Source organism: Chrysemys picta, chromosome 5 (assembly GCF_011386835.1).
Source record: "Chrysemys picta bellii isolate R12L10 chromosome 5, ASM1138683v2, whole genome shotgun sequence".
Classification (NCBI taxonomy): Eukaryota; Metazoa; Chordata; order Testudines; family Emydidae; genus Chrysemys; species Chrysemys picta.
The window spans coordinates 126,596,898-126,613,293 of record NC_088795.1 but is presented as its reverse complement, the minus strand read 5'-3'; the positions used below and the strand labels follow the sequence as shown (position 1 = coordinate 126,613,293).

The window sequence follows — 16,396 nt, the reverse complement described above, 5'->3', positions numbered from 1 at the left end:
CATCTCCGTGGGTTAGCTATTTGGAACCCAATCCTGTGAAGTGCTGTGGCACTCAATGACACAGGATTAGGCTCTGTGTCAATGTTCTTTCCCCCACCACATTCACTGATGTACTCATTTCCCCCTATACCACTAAGGCAGCTTAAAATGAGCTCTAGCAGAGGGGACTGAAATCTCCATCGCAATGCACTGGCACTCCTGCAGAAGCTGCAGTGGATTCAGCTTTATTTAACCAGTCTTACACAATCCACTACCTGAACGATTCCACAATTAAATTAGATGGAGTTGGGGAAGGTAGAAATTAAGTGTCCCCAAACTAATCCTCCTTATTTGAGGAAAATTCCTTCACTTTAACCACATTAATAATGGTGTGTTGTAATGGTCAGCAACAATACAGTATTACATTTTAAAGAGTGGTGAATATACACTTAATTACCCTGTGAAACCCGCAAAAATATTCTCGATAATCTAAAACTACGACCCCTGTGTTAAAGAGAGATGCCACGCTACAGTATCTGCCAAAGACTTCATAGATCACTCAATAAAATTCATAAACACATGCAAATGCAAAGCAAAATGTCATTTTATTTAATTCAAGGACTAGTTTCCTTCTAGTATTGCTGAAGGGATCACCTCCTGGGGAATTGATCATTACAAAGTCCCTGTTTAAAAGTTCAAGTGCTCTTGTACATTCTTTTGAACCACAGAAAACATAATAATGACCAAGAAGGTGGGCAGCTACTTGCAGTTTCATCCCACCTAAATTAGCATTGCTTCTGGCTGGAAAACAATTCAAGTAGTAAAATCATGGAAAGTGTTAACCTTTAAGGTCACTACTATATTTTGCTCAAAAAGTCTTGAATGTATGAAAAACCATTTGTACATGTTATGAAGTTTTATAACCACTCACTGTATAAGGAGACAGTTAAGTATTTTGGACCAGTTGTCAACCAGATACTTAAGCGTTCAGATCTCCAGATATCCAATGGTTTATTACCAATTTAATTATGCAACTCACTTTTCACATTAAGCTCTTTAACAAATGGAACATATACCCGCACCAGAATCACTGTAGACAGATTTTGTTTTATAGAATGCCCTTCTGAAAATTCATTTCAAAATAGAGATCCTTTCTCCAGAACTGTAAAAGCCATAAAAATGCAAAATATCTGTTAGGAAATTTGTAATCAAAGTTACTTCTTAATGTTCAAAATAACATTTAACCTCCAGTTGTCTTTTGCTGTTGTTCATATACTGATCAATAGACTATAAACAGGTAACAATGGTTCTTTTTTCCCCCCCACCTGAAACATTTCTTCTAACACAGGCCCAAGATAGGCAATACAGAGATTCAGGGACATGGATTATGCATTGCAAAGGTAATCCACTAATCATTTTAATTTAGAACAACTCTGATTCTAGTATACAACTTTGTGCCTCAGTTGTTTTCAATCTGCTCTAGATCCAAGTCCCCGCAGTCTAGCGGAAAGATGCCCTCTTCAGTGCTGTCACAATCACTTGTGTCCTCGTCACTTTCACACACTGCAGCTGCCTTCTTATAATCCCTTACATTGAAGCCAACTTGGCATGGCCCATGATGCCTTACTTCATCCAGTTGCTCTTTCACTGGACTGGAACCAGGGGTGGTGATGTTCATAAAGTCATGTGAATCACATGGGGATGACACAATTGTCTTCATTTGTGTGTCGTCGTCATCGTCGTCATCTTCTTCATAATCAAGGGAGCAAAGACTTTTCGAATTTTTTAAAGTCTGTAATTAAAAAAAAAAATATTAACCAAAAGCAATAGAAAAGACATTATACATCCTGTCCACCCACCCCTTCAAACATTTAGGGAAAGTGGTTAAGGAGAGAATTTACAGCAACTCTGCAAATGGGATCCATTTGGGAAATAAAGAAGTTATTTACTGTGCAATAACTGCAGTTTTCAACTGTTTTGTCCATGTCATCTCACTTACAAAGACTAGCTAGCAATTTCCAGCTTAATACGAGTCTGACGTCCTAGCTACAGCTAGCCAAATAAGGATTTCTGAACCACTGTTCCCAATTTGGTATCTGATCTAGTCACCAAATCCAGGACATGATGTTTGGTAAAGGTCTGAGCTGAGCTCCAAGTGGCTGCCCTGCAGAGGACCCATACAGAAATATTTCTTAGGCCTTGGCTACACTGGCAATTCACAGCGCTGCACTTGCTGCGCTCAGGGGTGTGAAAAAACACACACACACCCCGAGCGCAGCGAGTGCAGCGCTGTAAAGCACCAGTGTAATCAGCGTCTGCAGCGCTGCACACTCGCTCGCAGCGCTGCAAGCTATTCCCCTTGGAGAGGTGGAGTCCGCGGCAGCGCTGTGAATCCGCGAATGTAGCCAAGGCCTTAGACATGCTGAAGACATTGCCTGGTCTCTAGCTGGGTGGGCCCTGATGACTGAGGGAAGGCCATATCTACTAGTTGGTAGAAGACTAAACGTATTGAGTGATCCATTTGAATCTCCAGGAAGAGATGATCTGATCGTTTCCCTAATGTCCCAAACAGGGTTGATTTCCTGAATGGCTTTATTTTACCTAAATAATAAAGAAAGGCTCTGGAAATATCTAAACTAAGGAACTTGATTTATCCCAGGCTTAAGTGATGCTTGGGGGGAAAGAGAATAAGAGGTTAATTATTTGGTTTAAGTAAAAATCAGCAGCACACTGCTCCCCCCCAGAGAGTAGACACTGATTTCTCCCCCCCCCAGTTAAAAGAGTGAAAGGCCTGACTTGAACCTGGAGGGGTTTAGTCTGGCCTTTAGGTGGAAAGGCACCTCAGCACCAAGTGGAAGAAAGAATACATTTTAAAGAAGGAGCAGCAAATAAAGTTGTTAGTAAGCAAAGCAAAGTAACTGAATGATTCTAAATTGACTCTGAAGGGTACTTTGGGGGATAGCACACAGCCCCATATGCCCTCATATAGGGGGAGGGAGGCAGAACAGGGGAGGGGGGAATGCACACTGAGATATGCAGGGCACAGGCATGGCCCCAAAGGACACTGGTGTCAAAAGGTTCTGCTCTCCCATGCATGAGGTGCTCACACACCGTAAATTGGATCCACATGCACAAAAAGACTAAGGACTCCTCTAATTTTCTGTGTTTTTACAGTTGAGCTTTCATTCTTCATTAAAAACCTGATTTTTAAAACACATCAATCATCAATATCATACAGTATATGCTAATTCCTCATTGAGAATTTTATACAATTTCCTTTCTCACTGTACACACAGTCATTATGTTACCAGTGTCTGGCACAGGAGGCCTTTTAGAAAGAACTGTACATATTTAAAGAGCTTTGCAGACATTTACTAACCAGCCCTCGCAACGCCACTGAGGAAGGAAGGTCAATATTCTTTCCCCTTTTTACAAGTAGGGAAAGAGGCACAGAGGTGAAGTGACTTCCCCAAGACCATATAAATCACTGAACTTGGGTGCTCCTCTCACATTCAACCCCCTGCTCACTACTACAAATCCGGTCACTTCCTAGGTGTGCATAACTTGAATCCAGCACATTCAGGGATTAAAGTATTCTATTTGCAGGGGGGGGGGGGGGAGGAGGGGGGAAGAGAAGAGAGAGGGGGGAAATCATATAATGTGTGAGATGTTAGAATGATTTTACAGAGCAACTTGGATGAAAGTTAGCAGATTATAGTACTACTAAGATGAACATGCTTCACTGACTTTGTACTCTTAGAAAGGACTTCAATGAGATTTTGCTGCACAGTAGAGACCACTGAACTTCTATTGCTGTATCTCACGGCAACCTGCACCAAATCATATTGCTACAGTGGAACAATACTTCAAGAGTAGGCTTCTGATTGCTACCATTATTTGTACAGTGGGCTTGAGTCATTTTTCTCTGGCAGTAGTAAGTCTGCAGCAGTCAACAGTATTACACGGATTCTCTCTCCACATTGTTATATAGACTCACAGGTTTTAAAGCCAGAAGGGACCATTGTGATCTTTTAGTCTGACCTCTTCCATAACACAGCTAATAGGAATTCCATTAATTAATTCCTGCTTCAAGTCCAATAGCTGTGGCCGAACGAGAGCATCTCTCGGAAAAACATCCAATTTTTATTTGAAGATTTCCAGTGATGACGACGACGACGACGACAACAACTAGGCTCTTATTTAGCGCTTTTCATTGGTAGATTGAGAATCCATCATAACTGTTGGTAAATTGCTCCAGAGGTTAATTATCATCACTGTTGCAAAGTTCTGCGTCTTATTTCTAGTATGAATTGGTCTAGCTTCAACTTCCAGCCCTCAGATCTTATCTTTGTCTGCGAGGCTGAAGAGTTCTCATCAAATTTCTGTTCCCTATGTTGATACTTATAGGCAGATCATGTGTATTTTTACATATCTGTATGAAATGTCCATGAGCCACCCTCAGGTCTTTAATGGATCCATAGCAATCTGTATACAGAGTTACTGAAAACAAACATTTTTCTATCCTGTATTCGAAGAGGGACTATGGGGTTCATTCCTATTTACACCGGATTTTAAAACAGTGAATTTCAATAATGCAATACAGCAGGGGCTCTCAACCTCTTTCTTTCTGAGGCTCCCAACAGGCTATAAAAACTCAATGGCCCACCTGTGCCACAATAACTGGTTTTCTGCCTATACAAGCCAGGGCCGGCGTTAGCGGGTAGCAAGCCGGGCAACTGCCTGAGGCCCCAGGTCACAGGGGCCCTGCGAAGCTACATTGCTTAGGCTTCAGCCCCAGGTGGCAGGACTCAGGGCCCTGGGTTCAGCTTTCTACCACGGGCGCCAGCAAATCTGATGCTGGCCCTGCTTGGCGGCCCTCCTGAAACCTGCTCACAGCCCCCACAGGGGGCCCTGGGCTGAGAACTGCTGCAATACAGCAAGGAAATGGTGTTAAGGACACTTGAATCCTAGTTGTAGCCTACTGCTTTGAAATGGTGAAAACATTTCCTGCTATCTGTCTCCAGACAGAGAAAAAAAGTATTTTCTAGGTAGCCCTTTAAGTCTTATGGTAGATACTGGTTACTGCTCCTGTTCAAACAAGGAAACAAACTTATTTATGCTTTTGGAAAGGGATTCTTGAACCCCCGAATTGTCCTCCAGTCAGCTTTATTCAAGATACTACTGCAGAGTAATCAAAACTAAGCACAGCTGTCTTTTTAGGGTTGTGTACATAAAACAGAAAATTGCCAGTTAGCTATACTGCACTGAAACCACTTGAATGGGAACTTTTGGCTGGTTTCAAAACAACAGCAAGTGCATTCAGCTAGTTCTTTGTTCACCCACTTGTCACAACCACACCAAACTAAAAATAGGTGGATTTATTATCTCAAGCACAATCCCACTACTTTTCACAAAGCAAAAAAGGTAGACACTGAAATGCATTCAAAACCCGCTAACTAAAGCTTTACATGTTACACCAGTACAGTACCACACCTTTCAAGCACAATCATGCTCAGTGGGGAGTCAGTGAGTACTTGCTCAATGGTTCTCATTTTATAAAGGATGCTGGACTAACAAAACAAAAGAACCCACAGTTGGCAATGTATGGAACTCAATCAGCCAAAAGTATTCTTTTGTGTAAAGAAAGAAAGAAAAGAAGCTCAAAGGAGTTTTAGAAGGAATAGGGTTATAAAATGTTTGAATATTAAAACTCTGTGTAGGAAACAATGTTGGGGGAAGGAAATAAAAGAAAATATCCCTAGACCCTTGCTTTCAAATCAAATAAGCAAGCGAGGCCCACAGGAATTTGAAAACAAGCTGATGTGTGTGCGCTCTTCTGAATCTCTGGTTCAGAAATTTCACAGTAAATCACTATACACTTCTGAAGTTTTTTGTTTTAATAAAAGTGATTCCACTGGCGCGTGTTGCTACATGAATTTACACAACACATTCAATTTAGCCATGTCCTTAGCGGTGTTTAAAACCCCCAGAGTGTGTATTAGAAATGTGTTTGTTACAGTCAATTCTCTCTGAAAGGCTAAATATAGTTTTTTCACAAATCCCACATGTGTACTTAGTGTCGCCAGTTCTCACCACTATTCTGCAGGTTTTGCAAGATGTGGTGCTTTTCTTAAGCCTCCTGCTCCTGGAGCACAGCACATATACTAAAATTGGAACGATACAGAGAAAATTGCGCAGGGGCCATGCTAAAGATGACATGCAAATTCGTGATTACATGAGAATCTCAAACTTTCATTTTGAAAAAAAAAAGGTAGCTGGTTTCTAGTTCTCATTGATATGGATAAAAACTTGAAAACAAACTCTAAAGGCTCAAAAACTAAGACGCCCCCTCACTCTTCCCAAATTATTTTTTAATCTCATGGTATTTTGTGGCCTGATTTGATTTTTGAATGCTTGGGATTGGCAATGCTGCTTTTTCCAAGCTATCCTCTCCTCTCTATGAAAGGCACCATTTTAACAAAATATTCTAGAAATTACTTATACAGCACTTAGACAATATCATCGTGGCCCCAGAAAGCTCACAATTTAAGTTTAGCCATAAAGTCTACACACCACCCACCAGGCTTGTTGTGCTCAACTGCACAGATCTCATCTTGCGAGGACTGTGGAAAAAGGTGTTCTTAAGGAAAGGTTGACAAATAAAGAACAAATGTCCACAGGGAAGCAAAGTGAGCCTGAATCCCACCACCATTACAGCGTACCTTTTAATAAATATTTCCACCGAGTCACCACAGAAGGAATCCAGCATCTCTTTAAAAAAAAATCGAGCTTCAGTCGGGAAAGTGTTCCACTTTCATGAAGTAGTTTATGCCCCTAATTACAATTAGGGCAATTACTAATAAATGCACCTAAGATACCTATAAATTATTGTAAGCCATCTTTATCATACATTTCACATTACCACAAAACTTGTTCTTTAAAAAGTTTCCATTTAAAAATCGAGATCAGATATGCACAAGTATTACTAATTTATGTTGTGGTAGCACCCAGAGACCTCCATCATGTGGGGGCTCTGTACCAGTTTGTGTCTATTATGACAGACAAAACACAGTAGGTTGCAGTCTGTGCCCCAAAGTGTTTACAAAGATCTCTGAATTTTCCTAGGATTTCAGACATTTCAAGAAATATTTGATCCCATGTCATTCCATCACTGCAGTTCTACTTTATACACAGTAGCAGCAATTTTTGCTCACACCACATAAAAGCAAATATACTAATTTAACAGCTACGCCACATTGCACAGAATGATCATGCAAAAACCGTATGCACGCAGGTGGCCTGATTCTCCACTCTTACACCTGCATACTTATTGAAGCATATGAGGTTGCACTAGCATAACTGTGGAGAATAAGGCCTTTGATGTTTGACTCAAACGTAATGTCATAATCATCAGTGATGCACTCACAAAATGCTTGGCTCTGTGCAAAACAAATACAAGAGGCATTCTTGACCCTACAATCCGGCAGAAAGGTGGAACCATCCACATAAAGTGCAGAAAACAAGAAGAGGAAAAAATACAAACAAAACAATATTATCCATTGCAGTGTTGAATGTTTGGACCCTACTAACATTTGTTACAGATGCTCCCCGACTTACACCTTGCGTAACTCGAATTTTAAGTAAGTCGGAAATGTATTTCCAACCATTATGCAAAAAAAACCCCAAACCCCTCCTATTTTTAGCTTACGGAACTTTTTCCCATAAGCTCTGGATTTGTCTATGTTGGGTTTACGTAACTCAGGGAGCATCTGTAATTTAAAATTCCAAGAAAGTGATTTATAGCATCTGAAGATTTACTCCAGGCTCAAAAGTTAAAAACGTAGATGGAAATGCATTTTCTCAAGTTTAAAACTTATAAGACTGTTTTGGGCATAAAACTGCCACTTTGATTTGTAAGGCAAAGTTAGTTACTTATTAGTAACTTGAGATTCTTCAAGATGCGTGGTCCCTATCTGTATTCCACTGCGGTCAGGCATGCACTCCATGAGGAGATAGAAGGCGGGGTAGATCGACCGCCTTTCCAGTTCCTTCATCACAAGTCAGAGAAGATCTGAAGCAGACGAGAAGTAGGGCAGGTAGTGGAATTCAGATCGGGACCACACATCTCAAATAACCTCCAGTTATTACCAGGTAAGTAACTTTCTCTTTTGCTTCAAGTGCTGGTCCCTATCTGCATTCCACTGTGGATGACTGGACAAGTAGTACTCCTCAAGTAGGAGGAGGGTGCAAGGTCATAGATGGCAGAGCCAAAGGACTGCTGTTCCAAAAGATGCACTGGCAGGGGAGTACGGCACCATGGCATAGTGTCTAGCAAATGTGTGGATTGAACGCCACATAGCTGCCTTACAAATATCAATTAGAGGCACCTTTTGAAGCAATCCATATAGATGTTGCTTGTGCTCTTGTGGAAAGAGCTCTTATCCAATGAATATGGGAAGGTTAGACAGCTGATAGCAGAGCAAAACAGAGCCAGAGATGCATTTCGAGATTATTTGAGAGGATATAGGCTGACCTCTGACCCTTTCCATTATGGCAACAAATAGTCTAGGGGATTTCCTGATTGTTTTTGTTCTCTGTAGGTAAAAGGCTAAAGGGTCACCAAACATTGAGAGAATGGAGCCTTTTTTTCTGAGCAGGTGTGAGGTTTTAGGAAGAACACAGGTAAGTGAATAGACTGGTTCAGGTAAAAAAATCAGACGACTTTGGGGGTGAATTTAGGGTGTCAATGTACCATAAGCATAAAAAGTTTTGTAATATAGTGTAAGGAGGATCTGCCATCAACACTTCAAGCTCACCAACCCTGCTGGCTGAGATGATGGCTATCAGGAACGCGACCTTCTTAGATAGGAGAAACATGGTGCAAGAAGCTAAATGTTCAAAAGGATGCTTAGTATGGAGAGAACAAAGTTCGAGTCCCACTGAGGAGCAGGTTTTTTTTTTTTAATTTTTATTATAAATAAATGGAAAGTTTCTGATTAGGCCTTTCCTGAATCTGTTAGTCAAAAGATGTATGAAGATCAAGAAGCCCTGGGAAGGTGGGTGGTATGTACTGATGGTCAGTTCCTTACCGGTCCACTTGGCAATAGAGAAATCTGCTGTCTTCAAGTCCAGAATGAGAGGAATATATCTGTGGCTTCAGGAGAAATCCATCTGATGTGCCCACACTGAGAAACTCCTCCACTTGGCTAGGTAACATTTCCTAGTGGAATCCTTCCTACTATTAGAAAGGATGTTCTGTACAGCTTCAGAACACGACTGCTTTAAGGACAATGCCAATCCAAAAACCAGGCTCTGAGATGAAGCAGCTATGGGTTGGGATGCCTGATGATCTTGCCATTCCCCTGAGTCAGGCGATTTGGAAACGTAGGAATAATGATCAGTGCCCAAAATGACATGTGAAGGAGGTTCAAGAACCAAAACTATCTGGGGCAGTGAGAATGACTCATGCCCTGTCCTGAGGAATCTTATGCAAAACTAGAGGCAGGAGTGGTAGTGGAGGGAAGGCATAGATCAGAGGATCTGACCATGGAAGGAGTAGAGCGATGACCTGTGAGTGGTGACCCCGGGCTCCTCTGGAACAGAATATGTTACACTTTGTTTGAGACGTGAACAGGTGCCTGGTTGGGGTCCCCTATAGAGCGAAAATATTGTTTACCACAGAGTCAAAGCTCCCACTCACAATCAACTGCAAAGCACCTGATGAGGCAGTCTGCTAGCACATTCTGCTTTTCTGGGAGGTAGACAGCTGCCAGCGTAATCTGGTTGCCAATGCACCAGTTCTACAGATTGATCTTTCTGCACACTGGGGGACAGATCTCGCTCCTCTCTGTTTGTTGATGTGGAAAACAGTCATGATGGTGTCTCACAGTGGTTTGAGCATTGGCCTGCTAAACCCAGGGTTGTGAGTTCAATCCTTGAGGGGGCCACTTAGGGACCTGGGGCAAAATCAGTACTTGGTCCTGCTAGTGAAGGCAGGGGGCTGGAGTCGATGTCCTTTCAAGGTCCCTTCCAGTTCTAGGAGATAGGTATATCTCCATTCATTTTACTTTACTTAGGGTCTAGTGACCTTGAATGAAAGGGAGAAAGGTTTCACAAGCCCTTCGAACTGCTTGTAGTTCTAGAACATTGATGTGCAACCTGTACTCTCAAGATGTCCAGGTGCCTTATGCTGTATGGTTGTCCGGGTGAGCTCCAAAACACAACAGGCATGCATTAATGATTGTTCTTTCTGGTGCGGAGGCGATGAAGGGAATGCTGATGCAAGCCTGATAGGGATTTTTCCATCATGACAGGGATATGGCACTACTTTGGTGGGAACACTCACTATGGTTCTCGTGGATTGCTGGTTTGGCAAGTACACAGTTTGAAGCTACAATCATAGGCAATGAAGGTGGAGTCTTGCAAAAGGCGTGACATAAATGCATGAGGACATATGGCCTAGGAAAGAAAAAGGTTTTGAAAGGCTTTCTGGGGTTGGTTATGATCTAGTCTAGGGTAACGTTCATAGCCTGAAACCTGACTCTTGGCAGGTAAGCCCTTGCCATGAAAGGTATTGCTGGACATTTGCAGCTCCAGTAGTGCTTGGGGGGCCAAACAGAAAAAGGATTAATAGACTCTGGATGTTCTTACAGTCTCGTCCGTGAGACTCTACTGGATCTGGAAGAGTTGCAAGATGACCCAATGCACGTGTCCCCACTCATACCTACCCTATGGCCTGGGTGCATTTGAATATAGGGAACCAGGCTAGAACTCTTCGAATTGGAGTAATCCCCAACTTGCCATGGGAAATAATCTAAAGACTATTTAGACTATTTAGAGTCCAGTCCCCATGCGGGCAGGGGACTGGACTCGATGACCTCTCGAGGTCCCTTCCAGTCCTATAATCTATGAATCTATGACTGAGAACACTTCTCCTTGCTACTATTACGTCACCCGGAGAACCCGGGTACTGTTCCAGTCTGATTGTCTGACATCTTTCCAATTGCCATATGGGACCTTTGTGATGGCCGACTGCAACCCAAGACGACTTGGAAACAGGAACAAGCAGCCAGGAAGGCCTGGCAACGAGCAGCCTTAGCAGCTGGCAAGCTGGATAGCTGGCAGCTCAACAGAACCACCTTGGGACAACACTTCTTGACACTGAATCAATGGTACCACCAGCTAGGACCTTTGATTTGGTTCAGGAAAATCACCATTAGAGAGGCACACAATTGGCATGTGGTGATTAACAGAATCATTGCATAGGAGGGTCAGGACTCCCAATTTCCCCGCTTCGAACTACAAAATTATTTACTTTGCAACGTGGAGAAGAATTTCCAGACAGGTGAGATACATCACCAGTTTGGGATGCTGGAAACATCTCTGGTATCTCATAGGAAGTGGCTGGGTACAACCCCTACAGGACAAGACAAAGGCCCCGAAGAAGACCCAGTTATCACCAAAAAGCAGGTGTGGGATTTCCTGGGTCTAGCCAAGTAGTGCCAAAGGTTCATGCCCCACTTCATGACTCTTGCTGACTGACTTCAAGAAGGCCAATGCATCTCAAGCAGTCCAGGGGACAACTCAGGGTAACAAGGCCTCTACCAAGATAAGGATATTCTCAGACAACAGCCTGTGCGACAGTAGTTGGGACTTCTCACTCATGTTTATATTACAAATGGATACTTCCACAGTTGGATCGGGAGCAATACTGTTCAAAGACATTCAGGGGGTGGAATATTCGATACTGTGTATAACCCGGAAGCTGCAGCCACAGGAGAGCGGATACTCCACCATCAAGAGAGTGCCGGGACATCAAATGGACTGTAGAGGCCTTACAATATTATCTTTTAGGGCTTCCTTTGATCTAGTAATAGACCATGCACCCCTTTAAATGGTTGCAAGAGAGGAAGGACACTAATACATTACTCATACATATTGGTCATCACAACCATACATCTTTTGTGTATGAAACCGGCCAAGTTCACAGCTCTAGAATGTGGACTTCTTTTCCTGGGACTAATGTTCTTGCAGAGGGGAAGAGATCAGAGTCCTGGGCTGTTCTTCAGGGGAGGTGTGTGACTGAGTACATCAGGCCTTCTCTACCTCTCAGCTCTCTGCCCAAGGAAAATTCACTCAAACTGGACCATCACTGAGACAGTCCTCCAGAGGCCTGGAAGGGCCAAGAAAAAAAAAATACTGACCAATCAAGAACCAGCAGGCCAGTTAAGAAGGCAGGCCTGCTGTTGCTCAGGGATAGAGCTGGGTGAGACTGGACCAGAGCTCCTCAGGGCTAACCCAGACTCATACCAGGGCCTTGCCCTAAGCATGGTAATTAAGTGCTTGCCTTTTGCTGTCCCGCCCCCTCCCCACTGTCTAAACGGGCACACGGCCAAGTCTTGAGTTGCCATTTTGTCCTTTGATTGTTGAGAGACTGACACCAAGCTTATGGCACAGAATACTCTGCTCCAAGCAGGTGGCCAAACCTTGCAGACTAAGATGGGGAGTGTCCACAGAACCATGTGTGGCCCAGAAGAGGGCAACACAGAGCAGCCCCACTTCCCACCGTGGCCCAGGATAGCCACTGCTAACTTTTACTGCTTCCGACCTGACCAAAGAGTCCACCTTCTGCAGAGCTCCTAAAATGATGGACAAGCCAAAAAGCTGGAATGTTATTAAACTATTTATACTGGGGACTGGGGCCTAACTACGCTGGGTGCTGTACAAACTTAGAAATGAGCCAGCCCTTCCCCCGACGGGCTCTGACAGAAGGTAAATGGCCCTTTTTTTTTTTTTTTTTTTTTTTAAAGGTTTCTGCTGCAAACAAATATATGCATCTTTGCATAAAGGAAAATTATGCAGTCATTTGCTCAGTCACAAAAATCACATAAGAAAAACTGTTCATACCCCCCCACAGTGCCCTTCTAAGTTTATAGGGGGTTCCCCCTCTCCCATCTGATTTAGTAATTCACATCTTTCACTTCAAGTGTGAGAGCTTTCGCATTTATCATTTAAGACACTAACTTATGAAGATCATATTTCCAGTTTCACAGATACAAAGAAAGCGTTTGTAGTGCTTCCTATTGTTAGCATTACACTTACATGTCTCCTTAAAATTCATATAAATTGACCTCTCTCCAGTCTATCTGCATTTCGGTTTTTTTTTTTTTTGAATGGGTATCTTGACACAAAGGGGTATATTCACATTGTTTTGCATGAGGGAGTTATGCTAACAAGTCCCTCTACACAGAGACGAGAATACACTACGGTTGCTCAGGTTGACATTTCTGAACAGTATATGGACAGTGATCAACAAGAGAATGACTGCTTGTAGCAGTAGTGACTAACAGTATTGGTCTTTAGGATCCAAAACCAATGCTGCCATAGTTTTTCACTGGTGCTGTATTTGTATGTTTTTGGCTACCTATTCAGAAAGATAAAACTTTCAAACAATGTACAACACATTCCCCCTCATCCCCAGGCCTCAGAGTGCAGTACATTTCAGTGAATATAGCTTAGCACATAATATAAGAATAGCTAACTCACTGAGAGAAAACTTGCAATGACGTAGTATTTTACTGGACACTAATGAATCATCTTTAACTGAAACTATTTCTAAATAAAAGGACAAAAAATTATAAACTTACAAATACTTTGTCAAAACTTTTTTTCATGTTCATACTGAATTGGACCTCATTTAGCACTGATGTAAATCCATTGCCTTTGTCCTCTGACATGAGGACAGAATTTGATCCTTTATGTCTATGAAACATTGCCAGATGGTATTTCTTACCACTTACATTTGTCATCTTGACTTTTATGCAGGACTATGCATCTCCTACGATACCTGACACATTTAGCAACACTAATGGTCCCATGTACTCATAGTTGCAGCCATCCCATTCCTGCTCAGAAGTCCATAGACTCACATCCCTATGCCTTATTAAAACTCTCATTTTGTACTTTTTTGCAGAGTTTACTGAAGGGTGAGGTATAGAACAGCCCAGTAAAGCTAGTTGTGTTGTGAATAGTAAAGTGACATGTATCTGTTAGAAAGATTTATACCAGATTACAAAAGTAAACGTTGAATTTTAAACTTTGAACTGCACTCATTACTGACAGATGTCATCCTCACCTACATTATTAGGTTGTGTTGGCATTCTATTATAACCAGCATTTTAAGGGGTTTTATAATTAGGCCATAAAATTCACTCCCAGCTGTGTGTGTGTGGGGGGGGGGGGGGGGAGGGAAGAGAGAGAGAAGGTCTCAGTCTGGAAGCAATTTCATCCCCTTTACTTATTATTATTTACACAAAAAAGAAAAGCAGATTTATATATTCTTGATATATAAGCATTAAAAAGCAAAGATGCTAGGAATGTTTTGCTCACTTTAAATTAAAAAAAGTACGTTTTACAATGAATTCTTATCGGGTGTTAATCCAAACTACAGGTGCACCAGGGCCATTGATTATTTCCAGAGGACAGTTAAACTGAGCAAATTACATTTGTATGTGTAAAGGAAAAAATGCCCAATAGTCATGTCTAGTATGTTCGCTATATCTCGCGCCTATAAACTAAAATACAATAGCTGTTATATCTAATATTAATGCTTTCTGACAAGGGCTGTTTTGAGACAACTTAGTTAACATGAAGCCACAAAGAGACTGGCATTTCAGTATCAGGTCAACCTGTTCTTTTTAAAGAAGTTTAGAACAACATTGTTTGGAAATATCCTCTCTTGGTTCAGAAGTCACAGGGTGCTGAGGGCGCTTGGCACCTCACAGAGAGGGATGTTTGGATACAGATTCCCTGGACAAGGTTCACAAATCAAGGCAAGTGGTCATTTATCCTTTGTGTTAGACAAATGGATACCATACTTGTTCATGGTGGGCGGGGAAAAGGAGGAAGGCAGGCAGGCTCTACAATAAAGATCCTGCCTGTTTTGAGTGAACATTAGAATTCCTATGGCATTTCTCTTAATGGCAAGAGTTTGTCTCAGTTCCCTACTGAAGTGCAGGGTGCTGTGCACCAGCTGTCCAACTCCATGATTTCTCCCTCTGGATTGTAAAGCACTCTCGGAGCCTTTGGATGAACGGTTTTATGTAAAATGATAAATATATCACATATTTCATGTTTTTAAAAGGCTGTAAATAGTCCATGCTACCTACCAACTTTCATGCATTACTATTGGAAATGATTTTACATTCTTTTATTGTGGAAAACAATGTAACATGAAAGAATATTTTACTGATTTCATCATTATCCTAACTCAAACAAAAGGAAACAACATTTTATTAGTAAAAGCAAACATATTTGAAAGCCAGTTTTTCACCACACCAGTTTGCAACATATGACTGCAAACAGAATTCTCTACCAATCACCCTCAGAAATATAAATAGCTCATTCTGTTTATTCTCAAATACTTTGATATATCTGATTAAGGCCAATGCCAATGCTTAGAGAGTTATTTTTTGAAATAGCTAGGTTACTTTCAAATAGTAAAATTTGACTATATCAATGGGTTACATTTATTTAAAAGAAGTCTGTTTTATTAGTGTAAAAAAGTGTTTTTCAGGTTTGTACATTTTGAAGAAAAGGAATGTATAATCATGAATAAACCAGTATTTCCCATTCTAAAAATCCAGTGGATGAAATCAAAATGTAATAAAGGCAGCTGGCATACTCAGCTTAATTTAGCCCATCTTCCAGTACATTTGAGACATCTGTTTACCTATGTACCAGTATCTGTGTACAACAGAAAATGGTTTGTGCAATGCAAGTCTAGCAGAAAGACAGACTAAGTGACAGTTAAACTGATTCAGCTGAGGTATTTCCCTACAGGAAATATTTTTATAATCACTCCAGGCTTTGCAAAGCTTGTGTTTTATTTTTTTGCACTTTCCGAAGACATTGCTCAGACAGTGACTTCAGTCAAAAACAAGTAAAGTACACCTCCTACAGTACAGTTTTACACTGAATACCTTCTAATGTATAAAAAAGACAACCTGATTTCAAAATGAAAAAAGCTCTTTCATTCTAGAACTAAATAACTGCAACACCACACCTCACCCAATACTTCATTCATAAACTGCAGAATTATTTAAAGAATTCCACTGAATTATTAACTGAATAAGTGGTACAATTAACTCATTTCTCTTGAATTTCTAAGGATCTTAATACTTGACCTTCATTCTGGCCAAATTACTTTTAGAAATCAGAAAGTGGTTTTCCACATTAATGATGGAAACTTGCTGAATAACTTCTTTACGTCCCAGACTCTGAGGGGGAAAAAAAAAAAGAAAAAAAAAAAAATCAGTAATTCTCTCTGCCACCTCCTTAGCCCCAGATGGACTGAACCAGGACCATCAACATAGCCCTTTGGGTACAAGCTTGGAAACCAACAGAAAATCTCATAGCT

General features: G+C 41.4%; 1 protein-coding gene and 1 non-coding gene across 20 annotated transcripts in view; one reads left to right on the top strand and one right to left on the bottom strand.

Annotated features, from left to right (window-relative positions):
- Positions 1 to 565: 565 nt before the first annotated feature.
- The window catches only part of FAM53A (family with sequence similarity 53 member A), a 98,028-nt gene continuing 82,197 nt past the window's right edge, over positions 566 to 16,396 (bottom strand). For 10 of the 19 annotated variants that reach the window (XM_065597152.1, XM_005292401.5, XM_065597153.1 and 7 more), the window contains one exon: positions 566 to 1,771. In XM_065597152.1, the coding sequence (XP_065453224.1) occupies positions 1,439 to 1,771 (333 nt within the window). In that variant the 3' untranslated portion in view covers positions 566 to 1,438. Of the gene's footprint in view, positions 1,772 to 16,163; positions 16,257 to 16,396 lie in introns of all 19 variants that reach the window. The other 9 variants (XM_065597145.1, XM_065597148.1, XM_065597158.1 and 6 more) reach the window with 2 other exon arrangements.
- LOC112059762 (U6 spliceosomal RNA) lies at positions 6,119 to 6,226 on the top strand. The gene has a single exon (XR_002889035.1). It is a non-coding gene; the product is annotated as a U6 spliceosomal RNA (small nuclear RNA).